This window comes from Acipenser ruthenus, chromosome 3 (genome assembly GCF_902713425.1).
Source record: "Acipenser ruthenus chromosome 3, fAciRut3.2 maternal haplotype, whole genome shotgun sequence".
Lineage (NCBI taxonomy): Eukaryota > Metazoa > Chordata > Actinopteri > Acipenseriformes > Acipenseridae > Acipenser > Acipenser ruthenus.
In genome coordinates this window covers 68,929,560-68,953,657 of record NC_081191.1, presented here as the reverse complement: position 1 = coordinate 68,953,657, position 24,098 = coordinate 68,929,560, and the positions used below count along the sequence as shown (strand labels likewise).

General features: G+C 40.7%; 1 protein-coding gene across 4 annotated transcripts in view; it reads right to left on the bottom strand.

Moving 5' to 3' along the window:
* Positions 1 to 24,098, bottom strand: part of LOC117394183 (ankyrin repeat domain-containing protein 12-like) — a 63,693-nt gene that overhangs the window by 13,494 nt on the left and 26,101 nt on the right. Inside the window, exons 2-9 of one of the 4 annotated variants that reach the window (XM_059015638.1) lie at positions 18,762 to 18,851; positions 14,472 to 14,585; positions 11,577 to 11,727; positions 5,964 to 6,032; positions 5,436 to 5,582; positions 2,595 to 2,795; positions 1,276 to 1,418; positions 257 to 404 (exon numbers count right to left, since the gene is read on the bottom strand). In XM_059015638.1, the coding sequence (XP_058871621.1) occupies positions 257 to 404; positions 1,276 to 1,418; positions 2,595 to 2,795; positions 5,436 to 5,582; positions 5,964 to 6,032; positions 11,577 to 11,727; positions 14,472 to 14,543 (931 nt within the window). In that variant the 5' untranslated portion in view covers positions 14,544 to 14,585; positions 18,762 to 18,851. Of the gene's footprint in view, positions 1 to 256; positions 405 to 1,275; positions 1,419 to 2,594; positions 2,796 to 5,435; positions 5,583 to 5,963; positions 6,033 to 11,576; positions 11,728 to 14,471; positions 14,586 to 18,761; positions 18,852 to 22,322; positions 22,345 to 24,098 lie in introns of those variants that run through there. The other 3 variants (XM_033992243.3, XM_033992242.3, XM_033992245.3) reach the window with 3 other exon arrangements.

The window sequence follows — 24,098 nt, the reverse complement described above, 5'->3', positions numbered from 1 at the left end:
ACATTTCAAAGATGCAGGAACAGTTACTTTGCTTTCTACCGTGCACGACACATCTGTGATTTCAAAGAGAATCCGCAGCAAGGGGCCAGAAGGGTTTTGAGTAATCCGAAAACCAGAGAGCGTCGAGGATTATAAATCGATACATAGGAGGTGTAGACAGAGCTGACCAACTCTGCTCTTATTACAGCTTTCAGCACTGCTCTGTCAAATGGTATCACCGCATATTTCACCATGCAAAGGAGGTAGCGTTATCTACCTGAAGAGCTGTCTTCATCATCAGAGAGAGGCATCTCCCCTTTCAGTAGCTGCTCTAGCTCTTCTGTGTCTGCAACATCCACTGGCCTCTCTCCGCGGTTATTGGCCTGGAAGGCATTACCTCCATGGCGGAGAAGCAGCTTGACAATCTAAGAAGGACCAAACAAACAAACACACAAACAAACACACAAACAAACAAACAAAAAACAGGTATTAGGTTTCTTATTGTAGGTATAGTCTTTCAATGTACTGAAAAAATAAAAATATAAAAAAAACTTTAAAGATTTGTTTTTATTGCAAATATGAAGTTTGTTTCTAGTTCAACAAAACTGCGACAGATATATTGGTTGCCAACATAATAAATACAAGGAACAGCCTTACTTTAAAACAAAGTGTTCCCTTGTTTGTCTACACACTCATATTTGATTTCACTTCACGATTTTCCATAAAAATGTGTCATCTCTACAATGAATTGTGGGATTGTAGGCCAGGGGAAGACTTAATCTCTGATTAATCTTGACAAACAAAAACCAGTATATACAGCGGTAGATCATTCATTCAGAGTGATTAGCTAGTTTCACAAGAATGTTTTTTGTCTGTTTACTGCACCACCTGGCAGTACAATAATAAAAATGTCAGTGCCCCGGGTGAAAGAAAAATTTGCTCCAAAAATGTTGAAGTTCATTACTATTGAATGGTACTCAATTGTATAGATGAGGGCTTTTCTTGTTGTGAAATTAACAGATTTTTAAAAGGCTGGGTCTGATTTCGTTTAATACCTGCTGAGAAAAAAAAATGTTATTGGATTATTTTTTTATTGGATTAACCTAGCATGCCAATATGTTTAGTGAGCTGGTTCTGACTTTTTAAATATCAGTCCACAATAACAGTTGTTTGCCAAGTTTTTTTTTTGTTTGTTTAAACAAGTGAATCTCATTTTAAGATTTCACATAACATCTAGAATGATTAAACTCTCAGTATCACTGGTGATCTGCAATATGAATGGTTGGCAGTACATACATCTCTGTGTCCACTGCTCGAAGCATCATGCAAAGGTGTATCATCGTCCAGACCTTGTGTGTTCACTTCAGCTCCTGCTGCTATCAAGACTTTGGCAACATCATAATAGCCCAGGTTACACGCTTCATGAAGTGGAGTCCAGCCTGAGGATATTTAAAAAAAAAAAAAAAATCATAAAACTTAAATAAAATAAATAAATACATAAATAAATAAATAATAATAATAATAAAATGCATTTTGAACCACATACACCACAGCAACTGCAAAGAAACATTTTTTAACTAGCATTTTCTGTGTAAGAGGTTTCCAAGTAGGGAGACCTATCAGCAGAGAAAAACTGGGGACTTCTGTAAGGCAATGCATCAAATGCTAATGATCATATATACTGTATATATATATATATATATATATATATATATATATATATATATTTTTTTGCTATGTTCAACAATGTAATACTCAATCAGTTATGTTTGTGCCTCCAGATGGAACACTGATTTATGCAAGGGTATGGTTAGGGTACTTTCAAAAGAGTAAAGTTTAAATCCAGTAATGCAACAATGGGTAGTGGTTGATTTTAGTCATTCTTTTGTTCATTGTTTTGTTTAAGTAGAGATTACAGGTTCTTAGTGTACGAAACATGCAAACAAGTGAAAAAGTAATATTGATTGCTCCAAAATAAATCAATATTACTAATCTGACAGTGAAGTATAAGATGTGTAAAGTCAATATTACTAATTAATAGTAATATTACAATATTACTAACATAATTCCCTTGTAAGAAATAACCCAATTGCATCCTGACAAGAATAGCTTCATTTAAACTGAAATTTAAAACGACTTGCAGGATGCAATAAGGCCATTATAGGAATGATCACTACATTTGCTGCTGTGCCATGTTATATTGGCCAACTTTCTAAAAACCACCCTCTGATTAAGATCACAAGTATACATTTTCTATTTCAAATTCACTACTGAAAAGCACACAGAAATTTTACCAGCAGTACGTCTTACCAGTACGTTTAACCCTGCTCGTCTTCCATTCATGGAACAAAGTAAAATACATTAAATGTGTTTTGGTGTATTACAAAGAAGAAAACAGCTACATTATGAAATTAAACAAGCAAATATATTTCAGACCAGAACATTTTTTGGCTATGTCGTAGACTGTGTGTCTATAATTCAAATGGAGGAATAATAACTGATTGAATCTTCAACTGATTGAATCTTCAGGCAAACACATTATTTACCTGTAATCATTATTTAGAGGGCCCAATGACTTTTACCTACATAATTATATGCATAATTTGTTTTCCTACCTGCAAAATCTTTAACATTTACATCTGCACCAAGGCTGATGAGTTCTTTAACTTGCTTTGTATCTCCTCGGATGGCTGCCATATGCAACGGAGTCTCTCCTCTCTCATTTCTTTTGTTCACTTTGTCCTTCTGTCGGGATGAGGTACTTGGGATTTTCTTTTGCACTGGTGTTGTCTGGGATGGGTGGTTTGGAGTAGAGTCTATGTACAAAAAAAAAAAAGAAATGAGAAGTGACAGTAATGTATAATCTTTTACAGACCACATTATTTTTTTACTTATCTCTATGATTTTAAATAACCCTGAATGCTCTAGTCTGATTTACATGGATAATATGTTAAATAACAAAAGTCTGCTTTAAAGTCAAAATCAAATTCAGGCACATGCTTTTCAAGGTATAGGCTTCTTTAGTGGAACCAGGCACAAACCAGGAACCATGCAAGAGAATTACAGACAAGCCATGACTAACATACATGCTTTCCTGAATTGCTTAAATTGTATAATTGCTTTTATACTTCAAGGGAAAGGTTCCCTGCACTCTGATTGGCTGAGCTAGAGGGATACAATCCCTAGTATATGCCTTTAGAATGTTTGTAACAGCTTCACAAAAACAAATCAAACAATATCACTCCACCAGTTTTATTTGTAACAAAATGTTGTTTAAAGCAAATTTCAACCTTTTTTAATAACATGTTAATTGAAGAATGGGTAAGTCAAAACTTCCCTGGAAAAATGGGGCTCCTGAGTGGTGCATCCGGTAAAGGCACTCCGCGTGGAGTGCAGGATGCGTCTCATTTTCCACTGTTGACCGTGGATGGGAGTACCCAGAGGGTGGCGCACAATTGGCCAAACACCGCCCAGGTGGGGGGGGCTTAGGTCGGCCAGGGTGTCCCGGCTCACCGCGCACCAGTGACCCCTGCATACTGGCCGTGCGCCTGCAGGCCTGCCTGTAAGTTGCCCAGAGCTGTAGGTCTGAGGTGGCTGCATGGCAGGCCTGCAGAGTGAAAAAAAGAAGCAGGCGGCTGACAGCACATGTTTCAGAGGATGCGTTTAATTTGAGAGGATGCAGTGCCTCAAGAAAAATTTAACATGTTTTTTTATTACATTTTTACTACTCTGCATCTATCAAAACACAAAATGCTGTGTAGTATCCAATAATGAATTAATTATTTAAAGCGAGTTAAACCTCAAAACCCATTTGCACAAACATACAGTAATGGGGAGTGTCAGATTTTGCTGATTGCTGGTGTTTCTTCATGCCTATGTGAGTGATACAGTCATGATGCTCACCATGTTTCACAGAGCAGTCTGTCCGACAGTATTCACAGTAGACGTGAGATTGAGACACTCAATTTCTTTTAATGAAGACCATTCTGTGGTAAATTCCTCTCAATCTTTTAGATGGAGGGGAGTGACATTTTTTGTTTGATTTGTGATTCCTATTTTACAACTGATAAGTAAGGCTGGGATTTTGTTACGGAAATTTGTACTAAAAATCACGGACCAGTCACGGTAAAGTTGTTCAAAATCATGGAGGTACAGGGAAATGGTGTGTTAAGTCACAAGGATGAAAATTCAACTATGTTTTTTTTTTTAAAAATACAATATACAGTACCTACGTAAACATAAAATTAGTCTGTCTGCACATTTGATGCCTTTCTGGCGCGCCGGTCATCCCGAAGAACATTTTTGTATGAAGAAAATGATTACAGCAAGCGTTGGGAATCTCGTTTCCATGTTTTTCCAGAACTGGTAAACGTTGCATTTCATTTCACCGACAATTTCCTAGTAAGCACGGTATTCACGCTGTGCTACACAGTTGTCTTCAAACTGTAGAATGGCCTCAAACACTTCTTTCTCAGCTATGCTGAGATACTTCGCTTGATTTGAGACCCGACAGGCATTGAAAGGCGACATTTGTGCAGCTGTTTATGAAGGACCCCTAAACTGGTTACTAAGCAACCTGGCTCAGAGCTTTTAATGTGTCCGTTAAAATGACACAATAAAAACTGTCAGTGAAATACAGTACTATTTAAGAACCATTAATTAATTAAAAAAATTAACAGGAAAACACACACATGGTATTGAAATAATATTTCATAAACGTTCAGGGAGTATCCATCATTTATTTATTTAATAAAAATCGTAGTATTATACACTTTTGACATAGTGCCATACAGAACCTCCTAAATAATAGCTGCTACAGCCAAATCGTAAAAGTTGGCATCTCTGCATAATAGACTCTCTGTATTTCTTTTTTGTGGTTTTATGAATGAGCATGAAATTGCCTTGGTGCCCTTGGGTTGGATTTACATTTTGCCTTTTTGCCACCTAGAACTGCCTTGGAGCCCCTGAATCTTCACACCCAATGTTTTTGCCCCTCATGACCTTAACTTCATGCCCTGACCCTGCATTTCTTCATTCACCTGTTGAACTACAATGTGCTAGGTTGTGCTTTTGGTCTCATTACGATATGAACGATTCATACAATTCTTATATATATATATATATATATATATATATATATATATATATATATATGAATGAAAATGTTAAGATTCATGGATACATTATTCGTTACACCCCTATAAATCGTCTCAACCTTTTGCTTGTTTTTCAGATTTGCTCTTAAATGTTGATGAAAATCAATTAATGTTGGGAAAAATAAAACACAAATATCGACACATATTACACTACCATATACAGCCCTGGGAAGATGATCAAACTGCAATGATCTCAATTTTCATGAAACCTATTAGGTATTAGGAAAAACTCGAAATGTAGTAGAGTTTTACCTTTAAAGTATTAAGGGATTTTAGCAAAAACATTATAGTTGGTATAACCTGGACTGTTGTCTCTTGCTGTCATTTGCATGAGAAGCGCCATCTGCTTGCGTTCTGAAAGTGGATACCCAAACAGAATGCTGACTGGAGCCGACTTCTTGCTCCCTGTCTCCTTCTTAACTTTCTTCTTGTCTGGGCCATCTTTCTCTGCAAAGAAAAACAACACACAAATATTAACCTTTTAGTAAAATTAGGCTTTAGCCGTTCAAAAAACAGCAGGACAGCAGACTGCACTTACCTGAAACATATCAACGGTTCTTTTGCAGTCAGTGTTCAGTAAAAATATTAAGGTAGAGTGTGTTTTGCCAGATTACCAGATTAGAAGTTAAAATAAACAATGAATAAATTTAAAAAAGTAGAGTCCCACCTATTTAAACACAAGTTTAAACTAAATTCAGCCAACAATCTCAATATGCTAATTGTAAATACACCTGAAACTGTGGAAAAGCACTTTATATAAAACAGCAATCTTCTAGCAGGCAAGGGCACTATTGGGTAGGAACAGTCGAAACTGGTAAACCATTTTACCTGAGTAAGTCCTGTAAGGAGGGATTACTCTTTCTCCCCAGGTTTCACTTGTGTGTCCTGGATCTGAATCTACAGTGCAAGCAGAAAGATTGGAAAAGGACGATAGCAGGGAAGAAAATGCACCACATACATAAAGCAGGCTGGGAACACTTACTGAAAATGGTTTATGGACAAACTTGCCATTTTCCCAGCCTGCATAAAGGGAGAAGAACATCAGAAACAGAAATACATCAGATGGCATGACTTTTAGAATGTGTAAAACAGGTTTCAGTGTGGCTATATAGGGATGAGTGGTGGGCCAGCATAGGATGTCCACGATACGATAACCGTCAATAAATAAATAAATACCATGGTAATCTTAATATCAAGATATAAATTGTGCAAGTTATAAAAGGAAAACTTACTAAAAATGAAGAAATACTGTAAACTAATTTGAAAGTCCCAAATATAGCAGAAAAAAGCACCCTAAAAAGTTGTACAATATATAATTTATACTGCCACAGTATGCAGTATCCTAAATATTATTTAGATCTATCCTGTGCTGCAGTGTACAGAAAGATAAATAAAAGCTGTTTAGTTGATAGCAAACAGAATTAGGAAATGTTCATGTTGCTTATAAAACACAAACCTTTACTAATACAGGTTATCATTTAAGAGAAGAGAACCATTATCAAAATACAGTAATCATTTTCACACTATCACTGTAGCTTTATTGATGTGTTAGGAGAGTTGTGTTACATTTATGTTTTGCTGCAATAATCCAGCTGTGTACAAATCTATTTTTATTCTTACCACTGAAGCTGGGTGAGAAAGCTGATTAGTGTCATTTTGTACAGGATGTTGAATAACCCTGGTTCCCTGAAATAGAACTGTAACCATTACCAAATGGGTATTTACCTCCTAAAGACCCGAAACCTGAATAAATATATCAAAGTTGCTCGCCCCTGAGGGCATAAAAGGACTGCACTCACAGAACTCAGCGTGAGTTTTCCTTCAAGCCTGCTGCAATCATGGATGCAGTGACCTTGAAGGTTAATGGTTACATTTCCATTTCAGGGAACCAGAGTTATGATAATAACCTAACATTCCCTTTCAAGTACAAAATGTAACCATTACCGAATGGGTCTGTATACCAAAGCGTTGCCATTGCAAGATTGCTGCCCGACCAGAATGCTACAAGGTTAAACCGAGGGACTCCAGTAACAAGTAGCTAGGGCTAAAAAACTGAGTGAGAAACTGTATTTGTATGTGGGCGGACGAAGCCGTCCATCCTAATCATTATTATTGTGTTTATGTGTGGGCGGTCGAGCACCGTCCGTCTTTTATTATTTACTGTTTTAGACCGGCGAAAAAGCCGGTCTTGTAATATGCAGTCGTGGGGATGGGATTAAAACCCCTTCCCTAGAACTCTCGTGGGAATGTGACTGGAGCCTTGATAAGATCATTTATTAATAGGTAATTAAGGCTCCACCCACGAATATAAAAGGACCCACTCTTGGCTCAGAAGGGGGAGAGTGTCAGAAGTGAGACAAGAGAGAGACGTGAGTTTAAAGTAAGAGAAAATCAACTGCTATATACCGATATACTTGTTTGCGTTACTGTTTATTTGTTTGGCCAACGTGCCCTTTTGTTTTGTAGAAGTGTTTTTTGTTTGTTTAAACTGTTTCTTTATTATTTTAATAAAACACTGAGTGCAGCTGTTGCGCTCCATACTTTGTTTTTGACTACTGCTTCCTGAACCTGATGTCACCACCCACATGCCACACAAAGCCATCTGTGACAGCTACCCATTTGGACAGCCTCTGCTTAGACAGGGCTTGACCATGGGACTTCGCCCCATAGCAGACAAAAAATTGTTTGGACTGCCTCCAACTTTTTGCCTTGTCAACATAATACACTAGTGCCCACACAGGACACAGAGCATGGAGCTGCCGCTCTCTGTCAGACATGAAATGCAGAGTAGTTTTCGGCAAAAAAGTAACATTGGTACGGAGTGTAACCTTTGTCCTGGCTTCTGCAAAAATCAAACAGTCTTTCGCAATTGAGAATGCCTGCATCTCACTCACCCACTTTGCAGAGGTGATTGCAAGCAAGAAAGTCGCTTTAAGCATTAAGCATTCAGCTGAATGCAAGGGCTGAAATGGAGGCTTCACGCACCACACTAAGCCTCCAGCGAGGAAGAATATCCTTCAAAAGGTGGCCGAAGCCACCAAGCTCCTTTTAAAAATTGCCTCGCCAGGAAGTGAGCCCTGGGAATATTGTCAATTTTGCCATGTCAAACTGAAATAGCTGCCTTTAAATGTAAAGGGGGATTTCCCTTCATCAAACAGGTTGTGCACAAATTGCAGTATCTGCCGTGGGACCAGTGGGGTCGAACCCTCGAGGCAGGCTACACGTATGAAAGACGCTCCACTTGTACCCGTACTGGAAATGCGTGGATGGTGCTCTGGCATTTTGCAGGGTGTCAATAACCCTATTGCACAGACACAGATGGCTCAAATGCAGATGCTCAAGGGCCAGTCCCAGATGGGTCGGGATGTCATAAGGTACCACACGCCTGACTGAGCAGGTCGCGGTGCTTGGGCAGTCTCCACAGCTGGCCGCTAGGAGCTGCATCAGGGCTGAAAACCTCCTCCCGGAGTCTCCTGTGCCAAGAAGTGGCTACTAAGAGCACCTTGGCCTGGTCCTGCCTGATTTTCTCCAGACACAGCAGGAGCATGGTGAGTGGTCGGAAGGTACATAACAGTTGCTTCGACCACTAGTGTGCCAAGGCATCTATCGCCAGCAGGTCCCTGCCTCCTGTTATGGAGAACCAAAGGGGACAGTGGGTTGATTCCTGGGAGGCAAAGAGATCCATCTCTGTTCTCCCGAATCCCTCCCAAATGCGGCTTACCACCTCGGGGTGAAGCCTCCACTGTGAGGCGCTGGGAACTCTCCTTGAGAGGAGGTTGACTGCCCAGTTTATCACTCTGGGCAGGTGTGCAGTGACAGGAGGTTCTTGTGCGCCCAGAGCAAAACCTGTTGGACAAGCACGTTTCCCTCGAACACACAGAAAAGCACATGTCTCCCTCGAACCTCCTGCAAAAAATTGTGTAAGGCCAGGTAAACTGCCTGCAGCTCCAAAATACTGAAGTGGAGACCCTGCCAAGAGGGGTTCCACACCCCATGTGCCCCCCTGCCGAGGTGTAGATGGGCAGGCTGTTTCTACCAAGAGAGTGCCTTTAGACAGTGACGAGACACTGTCAATAGGCGGTCGCTGTTCAATGAGGGCTGAAAAATCCTGCTGTTGAACCAGGCTTGCAGAGGGCACATGTGCAGGAGACCCAAAGGTAGGGTCTGAGAAGCTGCTGCCATCAAGCCCAGAATTTTCTGGAACGTCACTACTGTGAGAGCTCTGTTGAGCTGAAATAGCTCTAAACAGGCCGCTATTCACTGCACTCTGCCGTCCAACAGAGTGGACAGCATAGACCCGGAGTCCAAGCACACTCCTGAGCTGGGTCTTTGCATGATTCACCGTAAGACCCAACTGTTGAAGGTGGCTGGTGACCAGTTCTGTGTGTCTGCCTGAGCTGCAGACAAACGAGCCAGTCGTCCAAATAATTGAGTACTCGGATACCTTTGAGTCTCAATGGGGCCAGTATAGCTTCCATGTACTTCGAAAAGGCACGGGGAGCTGCCTTTGGCCGGCGGTGCTGGTCCCTGAGACTGCTGGGGCCAGGGGCGCCAGTTTGCCGCTGGTTTGGGCACTGGGGGTGGTCGTTTTTTAGGACACAAGCACACCAGCTCCTTCGTGGACAGCGCTGCAGCATCTCGTCCACCGCGGGACTAAAGGTATGCCCTAGTGTAATAGGGGCATCCAACAGCGGCGCTTTGTCCCCATCAGGAACGCGTTCTTGGGAAAGCCAAAGCTGCCTGCATGCGGCTACCAGTGCAGCCATGTTTCTACCCACCGCCTGCCTGTTCAGTTTAGACAGACGGAGCAGGTTTTCATTAACCAGGCGCAGCTCATCCAGCTGTAGTGGTGATGGCCTGTGGTTGTCAGAGAGGGACCGCAGCAAATATGACTGGTAGGCTACCAGAATGCTCTTAAAAGTTGCCCAGCTGTGCGGCAAACGCACTGGCTGAATAGGTACGCTTAATGATCACTTCAGAAAACTGACACTGCTTGTTGGGGCAGAGAACATCTTTGGACAGGAACGCTAATTTAGGTGCTTGTACCAACACAGCAATAAAAGCCTTCACTGGCGGAAACTGGGCCAGGCCCAGTTTCTCTGCATCATGCACCCTATATAGAGTGTACATAGACCGGGAAATAGCTGGAGTTGTAGCCGGATGACCCCAATGTACAGGGATCGCAAGCTACACACGACTGAGTAAACTAACAGCCCTCGTAATGGTGATGCAAAAGCTGTCACCAAAACAGCATCAAGGTGCTGTGGGAGGAGATTCCCGAAGCAACCTCTTGGTCCTGCACAGCGCTGCTGAGCCCAGCAGCTGCTCTCACTACAAGTGCCACAGCACGCAATGCAGACAAGCCTGCGCGTAGTCTCTCTGAAAACAGAAAAATATAATGAGAAAGACAAATTTGTCTCTCATACAATAATACAGTAATACAATTACTTGAATTATACAGACCGTCTTGTAATATTGGCCGAAGCCAAAGCGAGAATAAAATAACCTAGCCGGAGTTATTGTAGCCTGGGGGGGGAGAGGGAGAGCACGCGGAGCACAAGGCCACAGCGGGATGTAACAAACAACAGGCTGTAGTGCACAAATATGTGTAATTAATAAAACCAATACAGTGATTATTTGTAATATCACATATAATTTGTGTAAAACACAACAAATATATTTGTAAATATATATATAATGTAAAAAAAAAAAAAAGTAACAAGTTCTTATTTGAATAGGCTCTCCTGTCAGGTCAGTTCTTGAAAAGAAAAATGGCGTTGAGTTCTGTGCATGCAGTCCGGGGCGGACATGACTATGTCACAGAGGCTCTGTGAGCAGCTTTAATGTATTTGTTCAGGTTTTGGGTCTTAAAGAGGTTAATACCCATTCGGTAATGGTTACATTTCGTACTCAAAAGGGAACAAGAAGTTGTTCAAATGAAAATTACCGTTTCCTTCACTATGTTCATAGGAACGAAACAAGAACCATTGTGTACCGTAATTACGGTATTTGCAGTGCAGCAAAACAGAAACGTTATCAATACCGTAATGTACTTAACCCTTGGTAACCCGTAAACCTGCATACTGACTCACACCTACCTGGGACTCTCAGTCATTTGCATCTTTAACCTTTGAACTATCAAGTGTACATTCTGAAAGCATACATTCTGCTAAACAGGGCCATTGCTCTGCCTTGGAAAAAGTTTCTTTACTTAATAGAAATGTATTTAATCAAAAACAGAACACCACCAATAAAGGTTTTTGTAAACTTATTTACATTTCTCATTTCAGATCTTCTTTGAAAATAAATCACACATTTTAAGTGATGCAACATACAGTAGTATCTGTATTGCTGAAAATGACAATGGCCGACACACGAGGGCGCTCAATGCAAATTCATCAGGAGCTGTTTTTTCTAGAGAGAGCTGAGAAAGGTAAGCACCTGTATCTGAGTCTCTTTCCTCATTTCTGGTTGGACTGACAGTAAAAGGAAGCTTGCGTTTCATGGAAGACTTCTGCTTCACCTCCTTCCCCAACAGTTCACTTCGGTCCAGCTTTGGAGTATTAGTGAATGCTGAAATCTTTTCCTTATTCTGAAAAAAAAAACAATAATAAAAAAAAAAAATTAAACATTTCATTGTAAGACAGGTGATACATGTTTTGATTGTTTTCTTAGATGTTGTCTAAAATGTTTGTCAAATATAGGATTGGCCTTGATGTTGAGACAGAAGTAAGTAGCCAACATTTATTTCCTAATAAATATTTATTTAAAATCTTTCCCTTTACATAAAACATGTTGCACACATGTGTTTTTCATGCTTATTAATGTTTTAACTGTGGGTTTTCTGATCGGTTACAAACAGTTTATATGTTTGAAAAGTATAACTAAGGGTTAAATGTTTAGGAAAAAAATCTCCCAGCTTTGGTCCGTGATGCTCCCACCATCGCTCCCTTTAAATCAACTCTCAAGACCCACCTGTTCTCTTTCTTTCCATGCTCTTTAAGCCTGCTATCTGCTATTAGCTGCTGTGTTGCTGCTACTATTTCATGTATTATGCACTGTGTTTTCTGGGTTTTTTTTGTTGTTTTTACTGTATATCATGTATTCTGCATTTCTCTGTATTTAAAAGTATTATGGATTTTCTTGTTGTTACTGCATCTTGTAAAGCGCTTTGTGACGGTGGTCCACTATGAAAGGTGCTATATAAAATAAAAATTGATCGACTGATTGATAAGTACTTCCCTGTCATGGAAAGATTTGCTAATCTGAGAAAAACGGCTTCCTTGCTACCTACAGGGCAGATGGCAGTCAGAACATTCAACACGAGTCTTTCTTTGTTTCACTGCCTGAGAAAGAGTACTAGAAACCTCTTGTAAATGCAGGATTTTTTTTACAGTAATTAAAGTGAAATACATCATTTGATTTTAATAGATTCCTATTAATGCACTACACTTAAACATATACACTTTTTGTTCAGAATACAGGGAATGTATTAATCCTTTAGGTGAGTGATTATCCCATATGTATCACCCTCCTACCCCCCAATTTTGTCTTAATGCTTTTATGCAACGTTTAATGTGTAAATGAAAGTCATAAATTCCCCCAAAGCTGTACACAAATTACATTGTGTTTTGAAAAGTGTTATTCAGAATTGTTTTGGGTTGGTTTCTGTTTAAGAAGCATTTTAATACAGGTGTGTTAGGAGTGTTTTTAATTTCCTAAACATTTAAACCTTACACGTTATAAACATTTATAACTGATCAGAAAACCCACTGTTGAAACATTAATAAGCATAAAAACACATGTGCAAAACATGTTTTATGTATAGGGAAAGATTTTAAATAAATATTTATTAGGAAATAAATGTTGCTTACTTCTGTCTAAACATCAAGTTATTTTTTTAAAATTTTTATCATGAGTGCTGTGAAAAATGCAGGCTGCTTGAGAGAATTACAGTTTAACATTTACTTTTAATCCTTCTTGTGCATCATACATGACCAATGGTTTAGAATTTGTTATATAATAAAACTTGGAGCAGTCTAATGTGACTTGATGTAGCCTGTACTGCTACTTTCCATTTCAACAAATAAAGTAGATCTAAATGTTACTTTCTGTCCCACTATAGAAGGTGTAGATTGATCGACTCGTAGTAATAGCACTACAAAGCAATTCAGTCTGCGTGTTAAGGATTGATAATTTTGAACAAAGTCCCATTCCCTTTCATATCTTGTCTGCCAAATGCAGGAATGTTTATATTATTACAGAATAATCAGTGCTCCAGATAAGCTGTCTACTTATGCATTGCAAAAATATGAATTACACAGGATATTTAATGCGTAACCAATATGCATAGCAATTTTGCTGCACAGCTTGAGATCGCATGTTATCAAGCTTCTTGTACTTCGTTGGTTCCCGGTGTCTCAATGGTCAATTGTGAATATACTGCATGGGGTAGTACAGTTGAATGCAGTCACTTACAATGCATGTTTGCTGTGAAAGAACGGGCTTGAAATGTCCCCCCCGCTCCGCTCCCCCGCTCCATATACAATTGGCTCGCTCCGCTCACACTCTCTGTCCTCAACGCAGGGCTGGATTAACCAATATGCCAACAACACCATTCGCCATAATATGCATAGGGCCCCCAAAATATGGGTTAGCATAGGGTCCCCACATCCTTTAATCCGGCCCTGACTACAGTCGTTTTCGGTTTTAGCACTAGCATAGTAGTTTTGATGTCCATAAAATAAATGGGCATCATATCTGTGTTATTTCTCAGCATCCGAATGCAAATGCTCATTAGTTAGTTCCAAATCAGCTCTCTCCACACAGAAATGGCGTGTTTTATTCACATGTGACTACTTGGGAAACAAGCAACGTGTGTAAGTGAATGTAAATGGATGGAAAGGTTTGACAGAAATGGATTGTCAAAAATGGTCCTATTTAGTAGCTGCATGTATATCAAGCTATTGAAAAAACTTAATTCTGAAAACTGGGTCTTTTAATTCTCCTGCCTTCACTTCCTCCAAACAAGTTGTGTCTAGTGGATGGGAGATAACTCCCACAATGAAAGTCGTGCCTGTTGTATGCTACCTTACTGGCACGCGTCCTTTAGATATGTGAACACCCAGTGTGGGTTACATGTTTTAATATTGAAATCGGCAATGATAACCAAAAACACTTTCATGGACATTGATTAAAGGAAAATACTCATACTAAGCAGCAATTTCGGCTGACACAAGAACCATTAAATTGAAAAAAAAAAGAAAATAAACCACACAATCTCCTTTACATTTGAACCTCCCCTTTTAACCTCATAATAAATTCAAATCATATTACCTTCCTTCCAGATTGTTTCTCTACCATGGTGCTGTCCCTGTCAGTCCCAGGTTTGGCCATCTTGCAGCTCATAACTAGCTGCAGCACTTAGGCACCAGCCTTCTCATAATGCACCTGGATAAGTAAAGCATGAGGATTGTGTTTAGTCAGAGACGTACAGCATCATCACAATGTGTATCATGTTAAAAAAGAGAGCAGCTTGGGAAATGAATTCATCTTTGTATCAAAACAGTTAAAAATAAAGATTTGTAGGCTATGTTAATATTTAGATGTGCTTGTACTTGACATTTGCTTGTGTTTTTAATTCAAAACAAGTATTCATTGCTTGCATGCCAACAATACATTTCTGCTACCATCATCATGATCATAATAATAATATTATACAGACATGGAAATCATTAGAAATAACATTAAACATATTATATATTAAACACTTGAGCATTTGATGTCATTTAATATTGAGAGCAGTGGGGGACGTCTGGTTGAGAAGAATGGTTTGTTGTCCTTTGATCTTTATGAAATTTTGCTTTTGTGGATTCTATTTTGCTTTTTGGTCTTTGTTCTTCTGTTTGTGGCTTTTAGTGTTTCTTATTGTTAAAAATGGTCAAAACTTTAATAAATGAAGACAAAAAAACATTTGTGTACCATAACATTAAGACCGAAAGTAATATAACCACATGCAGTGCATTTCTAGTCTCCACAGATGCTAAGGACAGGTATTCAGTAACCTCATTACACATACTGTACTTCACCCACGCACTGTCAACATCCCCTAGGATTTTTCATTTGAAGCACAATGAAAATAATTCAAGTGATACTGTAACAAACCCAGTGAGAATATTGTTTAAATTCAAGATTTCTTCACCAAGGAATCCCATACTCGCATCATTTGATGAGAATGTGGAAATAATTATCTTTTATAGATGTACCATGAAAAGGAGGACAAAAGGAAACTTTCCAGATTCAGATTAAATCAACTATCCTCTTTGAACTAGAAATACAATTATACAGTAGCTGCAATCACCTACTGTATCTATGCTGCAAGGTTGGCGAACTACAGTAGCAGTGACAATTTCACACCAGACAGCATGCAACTGTGTTTTAAAAGAAAATTTTGACCTGAAATGCTCTTATATAGTGCTGGCCAAGGTTGCCCCAATTGTTTCTTCTAACTTAGCTTGTGTTTTTGATACACGTTAGAAGAAACAACTGGGGTAACCTTGTCCCCCTTCGGTTTTACAGTTGAGCCTATTTGCTTTGTGCTGGGCAAGGTTGCCCCAATGGTTTCTTGAAACCTGGCTTGTGTTTTTGATATCTCCACTTTAAAGCTGGGCACTTCTGATAACTTAGCATTTTTGTTTCAGATATCACTACTTTTTTCACTTAATGGATAATAACACACACACACACATTACGGGAATAGCAAAATTGTTCAACCTATATTGAGACAATGTATTGCCGTTTGGAAAGGGTAAATGTAAATAGTAGCTTACTCTGTTGAAAGGGTTAAGATGTGAATCTGTGTAGCGTAGAGGTTATGTAATTGGAGTGAAAGTATGACTAGTTAGGGTTCAAATCCTGACTTATATATATGCAAAAGTATGTCTGTTCAATGAAAGTGTCATTCATATCAACTACATTTTTTTCACATTAAAAATGTGTTTGTTACACATAAATAAAATACATTTAATTTTTTAAGTTTGTAATATAAACACTGTGTGGGAATCGAACCCAAGACATGCTTCCAATGCAGCTTACAATGCAGATGCCCTAGCTTTCACACCACAAAGTTTGTCCTTCCATTGTACAACATTTTTTAACAAGTAACGAGACAAACAAGTGTTTGTAAATAATGATTATGTATTATCCTGATTGTATTGAAAGCTTTCATCTGATTTTGCAAACTATCATAATAAGATTGATCCGACTGATAGGCTCTGTGAAGGTGTGAGCTGGCTCTTTGCACGATTCACCGACAAGCACAACCGATGAAGGTGGCCAGTGAAGAGTTCCATGTGGGCCTCTGCCTGCGCTGGAGACTGGGCACAAATGTGACAGTCGTCCAGGTAATTGAGCACTCTGATGCCTCCAATTCTCAATGGGGCCAGAATAGCTTCCATGCACTTCGAAAAGGCACGGGGCGCTAGAGAGGCCAAATGGCAGTACACAGAACTTGTACGCTGTTCCTTGGAACGCGAACCTCAGGCACCTCCTGTGCATTGGTCTTATGGGGATGTGAAAATATTTTGAGGCCCACCGTGGCCTACCTCCTGAGGCACCATCGTGGCGTCTTGCAGTTCCGTGAATGATGTTGGTCATGCCCCGAAATGGAGGGGGACCGTGCTTGAACTGCAGAGTAGCCGGTTTGAACGGTCTTAAGCACCCAGATGTCCGTGGTGCACTGATGCCAATACTCCAGATGGCTCCCTGAGAAGGGGCCCTGGGCCTGTGCAGCTGGCTGTGCAAGTCTTTGAGGCTGCTGGGGCCTTGGGTGCCAGTTTGCCACTGGTTTGCGCACTGGAGGTGATCGCTTGGGAAGCAGGTGAACCAGCTCCTACGCAGATTCTCGCGCTCAGTGAGAGCGCTGCAGCATCTCGTCCATCGCGGGACCACACGTACGCCTAATTAGGCATGTGTGCCTGGGAAAGCCAAAAACTGCCTACGTGCAGCTATCAACGCAGCCAGGTTCCTGCCCATTAAGTTTTGATACACAGAGCAGGTTCTTGTTAACCAGGTGAGGGCCTGTGACTGTCAGAGAGGGACCTCAGCAAATAGGACTGATAGGCTACCAGAATACTATTATAGTTGCCCAGCCGTGCAACGAAAGCACTGGCTGAATAGGCACGCTTGAGGATCACCTCCGAGACCCGGCACTGCTTGTTGGGCCAGATAGCATCCTTGGACAGGAGCACTAAATTAGGTGCCTGTACCAAAGCGGCAATTGAAGCCTTCACCGGTGAAAACTGGGCCAGGCCCAGCTTCTCCGCATTATGCACCTTATATTGGGTGTGGGTGTCCATCGACTGGGAAACAGCAGAGGCTGAGCTGGATGATCCCAGGATGACTGGATCTCAAAAAGAAAATCCGGGTGCACTGGCAGGGACAAGGGAGAGGTGGTAGCCTGATCAAAGATGGACTGCCTTGTCTCACCTTCTGTCGGCCAGGGACTTGCAAGACTGCAGTGACCCTCTTCATCAGCGGTAGAACCTCTGCCGACAGGGAGAGCTTAATCGCAGGGGGTGTGCTGTCGGACTCCACGTCCTCATACAGGAACGCTAGCTCCTGTTCGCCCCCCTCATCAGAGGCAGCGATGGACAGCATGTCCTCCTGTTGTCAATCTGCGCTCGCAGCCCCCTGGGGTCCCCAAGAGGACAGGCTAGGCAGTCGGCACCAAACATTCACGCAGTAACTCTGCGAGCACCGTTCCTTGGTGTGAAACAGCTGCCCAGAGCTTTTCCATCTGCTCTGAGTCCACCTATCGTTTGGAACAGTGACTTATCTTTCTTATTCGTGGGAGAAGGAGAGGCAGAGGAAGATGAAGACTGTGAAGACCTGTGTGGGTTACTTTCCTGGGTGCGTTGTCCGATCTCCCTTGGCACAGAGCTATGGGGTGAGGACACAGCCATCTCTCTAAGAGGGTGATGGGGAAGAGCGCTGTAAAGGAGTAAGGGACGCAGAGTGCTCTGTAGAGCTGAGGCAGAGATACTTCTCCAGTGCGCTTAGAGAAATGTGCACAAAACTCGCAGAAACTGCAGTTCACCAGTGCTCTGGCCCCAGGCAGGAAGAGCATCTGCCGTGCTTGTCCTCAACAGGCAGACTGGCCTTGCATGTCTCGCAGGGATAAAACCCAGACATGATGCAAGCAAGCAAGCAATGCATTGTGCAGTATACAGATGCTGCCTCAACCTGCGTATAGATAGAAACCAGTCAGGTCACGACCTGAACCAGACCGGTTTTGTATCGGACCGGGGGCGTGAGCACCAGTCGAGCCATGTAGGACCGGGGGCGTGAGCACCGGTCGAGCCATGTAGGACCGGGTGGAAACCAGGTCGGTACTGGTGCGGTACCGGGTCCACCGGTTTGCAGTTACCGCGGGTAGCACTGTACAGGGATGCCCACCTGTACAAGCCACTGACAAAACCACTCAGTCAGTACTGAACCGAGACGGAGGGAAGCCTGCTTGTTAGAATTAACTAACAAGCCCTTGTAATGGTCATGCAAAAGCCATCACTAAAACGGCATCAAGATACTCTGGGAGAGACTGCAAGCAACCGCAACTGAAGCAAGTACCTTGGTCCTGCGCAGCACTGCTGAACCCAGCAGCTGCTCCCACTACATGTGTGCCGCAGCACACGCTGCAGACAGGCCTGCCCTTAGTCTCTGTGAAAACAGAAAAACAGAATGACAAAAAATAACAATACTTAGAAATATACAAACCAACTTGTAATTTTAGCCGAAGCCAAAACAAAGTCAAAATGAGAGCTGGAGCTATTGCAGCCTGGAGGAAGAGCACAAAATCATCCGACTTATGTTGCTTGATCCCTGGGAAGGAGCGACTGAAGCAACTGGTTTCATGCGGGCCACAAGGCCATAGTGGGATGTAACAAACAGGTTGTAGTACACAAATACGAGTGATTAGTAAAACGAATACAGCGATTATTCTCGATATCACATATAATTTGTGTAAAACACAATACAATGCAAATATAAAAGCAGAAAAAGTAACAAGCACTTATCTGAACTAGGCTCTCCTGTTTCAGGTCAGTCTTGAAAGGAAAAATGGCGCCGAGATCTGTGCTAGCAGTCCCCTTATGCCCTTGGGGGCGGGCCAAGAAGCTTTGATATTTCTTATTCAGGTTTCCTGGTCTTGAGAAGGTAAATACCGATTTCATACTTGAAAGGGAACCAACCAAACCAAGCACCTAATTGCAATCTTTCCCTATACACGTGGAAACACAGATCAACAACAATTTTTTTTTTTTCGTTGTGATATTTTATTTGTTTTTTAGTTAACTGGTGAAGGTTGATAAAATAGAATATGATATATTTATAAATGCACACGTGTACTGCTGCATGTACCCAGCATACAATTAATGGTCTACATTTACGGTTTTCAACATTTGATTCATTCAAGCTTTCAGTTAAACTGACAACAATTTCAAAATTCCAAAACAATAGTAGTAGTACAGTACAGTCGCCACTACTCTGTAGAACCAAATACAACTTGCAAAATCACATTCAGTTGGCTTGCAACATCCCCCCCCACCCCCACCCAAAAACAAACAAACAAAAGAAAATCGTGGAGCGCAGCTGCACCATTTAACCAAAAGAAAACTTATGAAAATAAATCCACCTGCAGCAAAATTCAATTCAAAATTTGAATTATTTTTATTATTATTTTCCAACAAAACATATTCTAGCCTTATTTTAAGATGACTGTGAACAAGCCAGTAATCAATAAAATAGCAGTATAGCCAAACATTTTAATAAATCAATTACCTCTATGTAACAAGATTTATCAGTTTGAGTAATAACTTGATTTAGTTAATATTGAAAAATACATCAAAGTACTCGGTATTTTAAATGTTAATAGCTAGTCACAAAAACGTATTCATTATAGGCAACAATTGAATTTTTAAATGAATGTTATCAAGTACAAAAGTTAGTATGAAAACATTTCTCCAAAAGAAAAAAAAAACATTCCAGCACCTCAAAACTGAGCATTCAAACTCCTGCCTTTTTTGTTCTTTATGCTTTGCAAAATGTATTCTTTGGTAGCGGATTCGACATATTATAATTTTATTAATACTGAACACACGTTTTACATCTGCCAGCAAAGTGATCACATGACCGTAACACTGCCCTATTGTCAGAGCTCTCGCTCTACATCCCGCCTTCAGGTAGGCAATCTGTTAGCTCTGATTTGTGAATTTCTGATTTTAATTGACAGCACGCCAATACTGCCTTGCTACACTTTATTTTTCTACTGCTTTTCGCTATTAATAGAAAAAAAATACTTAGAATGTGATTCCTCCCGCGGCCCGCCCGGGACTGTGTCGTGACCCACAGTTTGGGAACCCCTGGATTACTGAATTACGAAACAGTTCCCGTTGTAATGACCATATCCCTTTACCTAAAAATACTATAAAATCGGAAGCAATTTTAGAATCAGACGCATTCTTGAAGACAAACAAATGCAGAGCTAGATTTTAAATACTGTAGCTTGATACCTTACTGCTGCCTGCAAGTATAAACATGAGCAGGAAAATTACACATACCTACTCCTTTAAATATAAAGCTCACCAGCGGGTTTCATCTTTCATTCTCAAAAGGTTTAATAGACCCATGATGAGAATGATTATTATGATTGATATTATGATCAAATCCGACAGGCAATTATAGAATTGTGCAGCTAGAATTAAAAAATAAAATAAATAGTTTAACCAAGCATTTATCAATGGTTCCATTAATCAGTTGTTTAAGATTAAAGTGATGGATAATGCAATAAAATAAAATATTGCAAAATTACTTTTAAAACAATAAGAATTGCTGCCATTTACGTTAAACTCCTAGTGATGAGACATCTCAGTTGCAGGCTCTCCATGATTTTCACAATAAAACTTAAGAATGGATCTGGCCTGGGGCATTTTGTTCTTACAATTATATATTGTATATACACTGTAGGGCACAGTGAATCCTATTGAAAATATCCCACCCTCAAACTTTCAACATTACTTTATGTATAGGTTAATGACACTGGGAACTTACTTTAATAATTTTAAAATGAATGTACCCTACATTAATGTAGTCAGTACGACACGAGCAGTACGTGGGGTTGGGGTGAATGGCACTGTACATTACATTTAGGGAAGTTTTTCATCCCATTTAATTGTTTGTTTTCAATCTTTAGTGTATTGCATATATAGGGGTGTAGTGGGCCTTTTTTTTCGCTGCTACGCCATTTACAGTACATATTTCTACTTGTTAAAATGAAAGGCAGACAATCCAACACAGTAAAGTAGCCTACAGGTGTCACATCAATTTATGCTACCTATCAAATGTTCCTACTTTGTGTACTGTGCATGCCCAGACTACTTTCCCTTTGCACTGGGCATGTCCAGTGTGCCAGTGTGAAGGAGTCAAATGGCTTCCTCACGGAATGCATCCCGTAAATGGACTGTCTAAAATAAACAGTGCAAAAACCGTCCCTGGACTGCTTAAAATAAACAATGCAAAGATTTTTGACCAATACTTTTCTTTGTGCCGGTTGAGCATGTCGGTCTTATAAATGTACCTCATCACTGTACAAATAAAGGACTAAGCAAATAATTGTTTCAGTTTAAATTTAAATGTGTGTGCTTACCTTAGTATAGATAAAACCTTTTTCATTTCTACCAACTGAAAATTATTTAAAGTACAGAGAAATAACCATGTTCGTCGTATGTTTGTATTTTATTTACTGTCAAGTGAGTTGTTTAAAACAGAGAGGAATCCAAACAAGTCAAACTGCACTTTCAGATCTGCCTTTTGAATGTTTAGCATCATAGTTGGCTTTCCTGTCAAGGCGTCACTAAAGGTTTGTGTGTGACACACTTGCTGCTTCATGGACATCAAGATTTTGTGCGTTACCAGTGAACTTAGCATGTCTGTGTTCAGGCTGGCTCTGTGTTGGGTTTTGTTTTTGGTCACCAAGCTGAACACTCTTTCACAGTCAGCATTACTGTGGAAGATGACCGAAAATGCCTAGCATTACTGCAGAAAGACTTGCTTGTCAGCAACCTTGATCAAGATAATCTCTCTCCAGGCTTCGTCAATGCGCTTGGGCAGGATCTAGTCTTCAAAATCATTTACCTGATACAGGCGGAACTCATCCTCCAGTTGGTCTACTGTGACCCCCTCAGGCAGCAGGCAAAGTGATTGATGAAGAACGTGAGAGAGTGGGAGCTGACTGACTGCCTTTTGTGGATGTCTGCCACAGCTGCATGCACCAACACCTCATCTTCAAAAGGAAATTTCCGGATCATGTAGTCAGCAGCTTATGAGAAGAACTGCCTTGTATCCTTGTAAAACGGCCTCAGGTGTAGGCTCGTCTGGCTTTCGATGAAGCATTTCGTTTAATGACCCACTCCAAGTTCCTCATCGGAAAGCTGGTTTTCCATTTTGTTGTTGTCTGTGGGTTTCAAACCTCTTCCCACATTTTTCATTATGACAACATCTTGTTCTGGCTTGCAGAAGCACAGCAATATTTGTTGCAGTTGTTTCTCCAAAGTTGACAGCAGGGTGTGGATGCAGGGTTCTTCCTTCTGCAAAGCTTGGTTTCCTGTGGTAAAGCCCTCTTCAAAAATAATGCATATACCTTGGACAGAGGGTCTGACAGAAACTTGTGCACCTTCTCAGGCTTGGATAGTGAACTCCCAGAAGGTTTCTTCTCCTGACACTCTTTGACCTTTTTTTTCCTTGGCTGTTTTCTGTTGCTTGGCCACGTAACTTGGGTGACTTCAAGCCTGTAAAGTGAACTTGGCTGAAGCTGGCTTGGAAGCGGTCTGTAGCCTTTGCTGGTTTTGAAGAATTGACCTCTCCAGCAAAGAATGAAGTCAGAGCATCCCACTGCTCCAGGAGGCGGTTCACACATTGACCTAGAGAGAGCCACCTGGTGGAGCACAGCTTCAGAATCTTCAGGACATCAGCATCACACATCTTCTGCAGCTCACACAGTGTTGCCTTCCTCTTGCTGCTTTTCTCCAAGTAGTAGAATATGGTGATTAGATGGTCTTCGATGCTGACTGACAGCTCCCTTGAGGCTCTCTCTGCAGCAATGTGAATAAGGTGGCAAGCACAGCCAACCAAGTAAATGTGTGGGTGTTGACCTTTTATGAAGGCTGCCACCCCCTTTTCCAGGCCTTGCATCACAGCAGCAATGCCAGCTGCAAAGCTGACACAGTTAGCCCAAGGTATCCCCCTCCTCCTCAGGTAATCATCCACCACACTGAAGATCGCTCGGCCAGTGAACTCTCTACTATCTTCAGTAGTAAAACAACAATTCTGTTGACATTGGCATCAAAGAATCTCACTACAATGGGAAACATCTTGATGTCATCAAAATCAGTACTGCCATCTGTAGCAATACTAAAGGGGGATGTCTTCATTGTACCACAATGCACTGTTCATCATGAGAAGGCAATATCTTCACAATATTGGAGGTTTTACTGTGTGCACAACCACACTTCTTGTTGTTGTTGTTGTCGGGGGACATCTTTTTGAACAAGGGTCCAGCGCGGCCTGCTACAGCTAGTGGCAGGTTGTGCTCCACTAGGAAAGATGTGAACAGTGTCTCTGTCCGGATGGTCCTAAGGTCATGTGCTGGCAGGAACATTTTATTAATCTTAGGGACAGACATTACAGCACTTGCAAACTTCTTGTATTTGGCCCCTTCTACGTGGCGTCTGCAATCTGAAAAAAATGACAAGAGTTTAACACAGATTATTTTTTTAAAGTAAAGAAACATTTTATACAATGTGTGTATGTAAACATTTACACATATGCGATATATATCTGCTGATATCAACATACAGGAATAGGACATTAAACATACTTAGGGCTTCTGATTTTCGGTTTTAACAGATAAAA